This window comes from Rutidosis leptorrhynchoides, chromosome 3 (assembly GCF_046630445.1).
Source record: "Rutidosis leptorrhynchoides isolate AG116_Rl617_1_P2 chromosome 3, CSIRO_AGI_Rlap_v1, whole genome shotgun sequence".
NCBI lineage: Eukaryota > Viridiplantae > Streptophyta > Magnoliopsida > Asterales > Asteraceae > Rutidosis > Rutidosis leptorrhynchoides.
The window spans coordinates 176545950-176552700 of NC_092335.1; the positions used below are offsets into that span (position 1 = coordinate 176545950).

Below are 6751 nucleotides of genomic sequence, written 5' to 3' on the forward strand. Positions count from 1 at the left end.
AGATAAAATAATATAAGACCCGATAGTAACTGGGTCAAACAAATCGTTCATGAGATGTTTCCTCTTCTGCTGGTTCTGGCAAAATATTGATGAAAAACTTGGCCTGGAAATAAACAAAATTACATTTGTAGGCAAAAGAAACATGTAGATGCAGAAATAAGAATATTGTTTAGTATAAATCAAACCTGCTTTGTGTTGGCACCTGAAATTAATAATGTACAAGTAATAAACAAATTAGAAAACAAATTGCAATTACTACTTAATTGATTTTGTCAAAAGTACTACACATGTAAATAGAGTATTTTAATTTAGATTAATTTCTTAATATGAAAGTGATACTTCTAGTAGCATTAGAAGGAAAAATATACTACATAAACTTCACATGAGATTCTCATCTGAAGCCTCTGACAGAGGTGTAAAACTATATGCATTTGATCCTGTATTATTAATCTGCATTCATCAAATACGACATAAGAAAGCAACACAAAATAAAGTAATAATCAAGAATAATCAATCCCCATAATCATAATTGATATAATTAACCCTGGATACCTTCCTTAAAGTCTGTAGAGCTGACTTCAGCTGTAAAATGGCTAATAAGGACGATTTAGCCAATTAGGACACTGTAAACATTTAAACACATTTTTATGTGACTTTTGACCAGGTTAACGTGTACTAACCACATACATGGTTTCACTTATAGCTAAATTTTAATATCTAACCAGATTGACAAGTTATAAATCAAATGCAACCCAAATTGACCCATTTCCATAGAAGTGGGTCAATGTTTCACCTCTAGATGCTAAGTTAAAATCTTTTGAGTGATTGAATAAAGATAATATGACACTGACATTTTGCTTTTTAGCAGGCTTGTACTTACCAGACAGTGAGCATATTAAGACGTTATCACCTGCTTTTCTAACTCGTAGGCTAAGACATAACCTATTCCTGGAAACAAAATTTGCTGATGAACAAGAAAACTATATTAGTGTATACATGGATAATGATAATTTTCATCATATTAAAATGATCCACAATAAGTTCATAAAAATGTTCATCTTTGCATTGATTATTTTAAACAGATACCAACTCATTAAATCAATGACTATTTTAAACTTTAAAAGGTAAGCCTCTGGGCATTTTCCAAATAATTATAACATGAATGTATGACAGCATATGTTAAATCATATTATTAGCAAGCAACTACTTACAGTGTCACAAAATGCAACATTTCCTATATTCCCCTTTATTATAACTTCAAAATAGTGAATTCAACTGTGGTTCGGTGTTCACTATATTTGTGGGGCATGGTAGACATTTTATTATATTTAAATGAAATTATATCATGAATCCATTACGCGTAATCCAGATCATTTCTGTATTGCCAAGTTTGTTAGTGTACCTAAAAGCCATAACTTTGATCGTGACCAAAAAATTTCTTTATCTTTTCTAATTAAAGAGCATGTTAAACACTTTAAATCAACTGTCACACATTCGAATAAATCCACCGCTTTAAATGTTTGGTAAAAGATTTAAATCAACTATCAACTAATGATGATTCAAACAGAGCACAAATTCATCACTTTGTAAACGCAACAATGAAAGATATAAAAGTACCAAAATAAATTTCTACCATGACTACTTAATATACCGGAGAAACAGAGCGTAACTGAGCGTAACTGAGATTTTCATGAATAGGGTTTCAAGTAACGACAATAGTTGTGAAAAAACCCTAATTTTCCGGCGAGTGAGTGACGGAGATTGTGGAGAGAAGAAATATTGGAGGGCAAGTGACTGCTTCTTTAGAATTCAACCTAAATATTAATATTGATGCAGATAGAGCACCATGAGTCGGTAAAAAAATTTTAGCCGTTATCCAACGGTGGGGACGGTGGGAAATTGGGAATCCTCACACCGCGCCGGCGTTAAATCGCCATTAAAGACCGGCGTGGGGATCAGCGTCAGGCTGGTAATGGTGTTGAGTTTGAAAATATATCCGTTATTTTATTTTATTTTTTCTTCTATATATATATCTACATTTTATACTCATTTCACAACAACATTATTTCTTCAAACAAATACTTCCTTCTCCAAATTAACTCCTTTCTTTCATAAAATGTCTTCGACATCATCGTCTAACGAAAAGTATTTGATGCAAGTGCTCGATATAGTAAACAACGAGGCGTTAGAAAATGAAAATGAGGCGGAAAGTTCAAACACACGTCGTTACATAGACCGTGAACATGAAGCCGCACATTTACGTCTTATTACTGACCATTTTGTTGAAGGTTGCAAATACTCCAACAATAATTTTAAAAGGAGGTTTCGGATGCGGCGTCGCGTTTTTCTCCGAATTATGGAAGATATTCTCAACTACCGTAAAGATCCGCTACCTAAATATTTTAGGTATTTTCATTTACGAGTTGATGCGCGCGGCAAGTTGAGTATTAGTACATACTTAAAAATAAATGTCGCTCTACGGAAACTAGTTTATGGTGATACACCCGATCTTTTTGACGAGTACTTGCAAGTCGGAACGAACATGTCGTGAAATGCTAATGAACTTCTGTAAGTGTATTATTGATTTATATAAAGATGAATATATGCGAGAGCCTACCACGGATGATATCAAACGATTGTATGAAGCTCACGAAGATATTCACGGTTTACCTGGAATGATGGAATGATGGGAAACAACGACTTAAACGTCTTGAATGCTAGTAATCTCTTCAACTCAATGCTTAATGAAGAAATAGAAGACATTCCTTTTACTGTAAATGGCGTTGAGTACAAAAGAGGATATTATCTAGCCGACGGTATATATCCCGGGTGGGCATCATTTGTTAAGGCGTTTTCAAGTGCAAATGATGAAAAACGTAAGTACTTTTCGAAGAAACAAGCAGCGGCTCGCAAGTATGTTGAGAGGACTTTTGTTATTTTACAAGGGCGTTGGCATATACTACAACAACCGGCAAGGGCATATAGCATCAATCTTATGAAACAAATGATGTATACGTGCATTATCTTACACAATATAATTGTTGAAGATAATGTTTTTGCTCTAACCGAAAATGATTGGGTTTACGAACCCGTTCGTAATATGCAAACAACTTGGATCGAGAGGTGCGAAACTTACAGGAGGAGGACTAAAGAATTACGAGATAGGGAATTGCATGAGGGCCTACGATCGGATTTGGTTGAACATGTATGGGCTAATCGTGAGACGTCGGGGACGGATTAAGTATTGTGTTTTTTATTAAATAATGTATTTTTAAGTATTTTTTTTTAATTAATGTAATTTTTTATTAATGAAATTTAGAATTGCATTTGTTTTTATATTTTTAATATATAATTAAACTATATAATATTATTAAAAGTGTTTAAAAAATAATTAAATAATGATTTAACACTGAGATTTAACACTGAACGATTTTCCCTGTTTTGGCATCAGTGTTAAATCCAGTGTTAAATTTAACAGTGAGATTTAACACTGAACGACTCTTAGTGCTCTTATGGTTTATCGCCATAGAAGATATACGTAGCTTGGCCGGTATTTTCATGCGGTTTGTAAATTGTAGTGCTTCCAGGGAAGTACCATTAAATCTATGGGCCACATAACTAAAAACTAAACCTTTATCCCTTTTAGTATTGGTTTTGCTATAGTATTTGATTATTAATCAAAACGCTCATTTTGGTAGCTAAGTATAAGGATTCGCCTTCAAATACTTGTAATTGTTAAAAATACGTCGCAAGCCATATCTGCGACAATGTATAAAATTTAAGTCGCGAAGACTTAGAATCATGACCGAAAACAACACGAGTCGCAATGTTGCACGATAATTGAAACACCCTTGACTCGATTTTTCTAATAAAACGCGCGACACACGCTAAAACAGGTTCTGACCTGTAGTAGTTTTTAAGTATAACGTGCATCACCCACAAAGGGTACGCGGCATACATCAAGCATGTTCCGGGCCTGCATTACAAAGCAGCCTTTTTGACTCACAAAACTTGACACAAAAGACCCCTAACTTTGAACTTTCACACTATAACCAAGAACAACATCATATATTCCTTGTTAATTGTGCAAAGTACTTTTTGCACACCATTTTCACACATTATGCTACTAAAACAAACACACACATAGTGACTTTCATACAATTAACAATTTCAAAATACTTGTACTAAATCAAGCTAAAACATATGACGAAAGACTTCAAGGGAACACTAACAAATCAAGTGGTGCATCCTTGGGGGAACAGGACATCGAACTGCTGGAGTGTTAAGTTAGAATTAAACAATGTTTGCTGAATCTGTGAAACTTGTGACCGCGAGTTTAGACTTATGGTCGCAAGAATCACATTAGAGAAAGGGTTTGCTGAGAAAACAAAACTCGCGATGACAAGAATTTAGTTACGGTCGCGAGAATGGTATCTGACCAGAATATTCTAGATTTAGGTAGCTTGCCCGTGGAGTACACCTTTCTCTGTGTTTTAGAGTTGAGATATAACCACGTTAAATCTCGTGTCATTTATCTTTATTTATTTATGCTTTATTATTAGTTTGTCGTTCGTGGGTGTGGTGATTAGTATATATCAACTATCTAGTTTGGGTCCTAAATCCTAACAAGTGGTATCATGAGCTCAAGGTATCAAGTTTGGGAGCGATTGCGAATTGGAAGCAAGAAGAAAAAAAACGAGTTGTTGCTGATCAGATTCGTTTTTTGGTTTAGGTTAAACGACGGGCTAGGGATTTTTCTTGCAACACGTACCGATAATAGATGACTCAGTTGGTCGCAATGAACTCATGGATATGTCTATGTATCCAGGTGAGTTGATCACATAGAAATTCGAGTAACGGTTCTAAAAGTTATCATGCAATCGTACGCGTCATTTGTATGATGATGGTGGTTCTTTTTCGGGAAGGGTACGGAGTCAAGGTCGGGTCAATGGGTTTATTGCCGAGAGATTTGTTTGGAGATCCGGGTGTTGGATCTGAGTTCTCGTTCTTCGCGATCCCATGCGAGAGAATGATTGAAATTTCAAATTAGGAGTTTCAGGAGCTGCTATAGTAGAAAATTCGTAGAGGGTTCATTTACCGTTGGATCAACTTGATGTTTTGGGTGTTGTTATCAGACACACTGATCTACACGTGGTAAAAAATTTAGGCTGATCTGACTGTTAGATCTTGAGATATGATTTTTCGAATCTGGGCAGTTTTCAGGATGAAATTTTTCGGGTTTGATGAAGCGTGCACGAGATGGTTTTTTCTCGAAAACTTCGAACGATACGAGCTATTTTTAAGAGATGTGGGTTTGTTAAGGGAGCTCAGTATGGTGGTTTAACTCATATTTTGGCGGTGTTGTAATGAACGAGGTGCATCGGGTTTGAAAGTCGATAGTGGGAGTTATCGTGGGAAGTTTGTTGCTTACGTGTATTGAAATGGGATGACCAAGTGTATGGTCTGATATTCCATGGTCTATAGAGTATGGGAAGGATTAGAGCTCCTTGTCACTAAAGTAAATTGATTGTCGAAGGGAGTCGGATAGAACGCGTTCGACGGTTGCTCTGTTCTTGGTTGATGTTTCAACAAATGGAGCGTTCTTCTTCGAGGGTGATCAATTAAAAGTCTTTAGGTGATGTAAAAGGGACAGATAATCGTGTAAGTCCAAGAACTTGAGCTTTCTAGGATCTTTGAGGGTGTTAGAAACTCGGTGTGAGTTTGGTAACCGACTGAAGTTATCGAGCTAGTGGGAGTTAGACAACTAGTGGAGTTATGGAGATGGTTGAGAGACTTGTTTCTCCAATGTTCTCAGATTAGTGTGTTAATTTCGGGTAACACTAGGGCTTCGAATAATTGTTCTACTCTCCGATGACAAAGAAATTTGTGACTAACCGGTAATACGAACCAAGTGTCTTCTCAAAAGCAGCGGTTTAATTTCTTGCTCGTACAGTGGGAGTGTTTTTGGGAGAGCAGATGGGGTTTGTGAAATTCATAGAGCTATGAGGAGGTTAGTGTACCAACAAGAAAGCGGAAAGTTGAAAAGTTTGTAGACTTCAAGGTGGTGATTGCGTTCTCACTAGGGTATCTTGAAGAATAGTCTACAAAGGCGTCTATTGGGGTTCCTTTTTTATTGTTGAAGGAAATCATAGATAGACGGGTATAATCTGTACAAGTGGTCGTTGACATGTGTGTTCGGGATTGGACATGTCTAGATCGATGTGTGAGGCGTTGTTGTCTCATGATGAATCCTAAGATTAAAGTCTCTCTCGCTTCAATTTGTCTTTTAGTGTAAGAAGATTATCTTCGTGTTAGAAAATGGTGGCGATAGAAATCGAGATGGCCCAAGCTAGTAAATAAGAGATTGGATTATCGCTCAGCGGTGGTTTTTGGTGCCGAAATACTTCACTTGCTCGTAGGCTAATGAGTGAAGTGCGACGTGATTTAGGTGTCTCATCCGGCGTTATCAAAAGGAGTTGGTAATCGGCTAATCTATAGTTATTGTGGGTTTGTTGAAGAAATATAGTGACGGGTGGGTGAAGGTTGTTTAATGTCTCCTTTGATTGTGTAACGACCCTGGATTCTCCAACATTTATTTATTAATAATTATTATTATTAATACGTGTGATTAAACGAATGTATGTTATTACTTTTACATGTTGCCATGACTGCCCGTACTTGATTCTTTAATGCCCGAAACGTCCTTGTGACACGCGTACATTACACGAATAATATTTTTAGAATATTATTT

General features: G+C 36.1%; 1 protein-coding gene across 1 annotated transcript; it reads left to right on the forward strand.

The window, feature by feature from the left end:
* The first annotated feature begins 2686 nt into the window (after window positions 1–2686).
* On the forward strand, window positions 2687–3241 carry LOC139900624 (uncharacterized). The gene has a single exon (XM_071883388.1). It carries the CDS (start codon window positions 2687–2689, stop codon window positions 3239–3241), a length of 555 nt encoding a protein of 184 aa, XP_071739489.1.
* The last annotated feature ends 3510 nt before the right edge of the window (window positions 3242–6751 follow it).

Bases quoted from the DNA above. Each gene is read 5' to 3' on its own strand.
- LOC139900624 (XM_071883388.1), top strand. From the start codon at position 2,687: ATGGGAAACAACGACTTAAACGTCTTGAATGCTAGTAATCTCTTCAAC.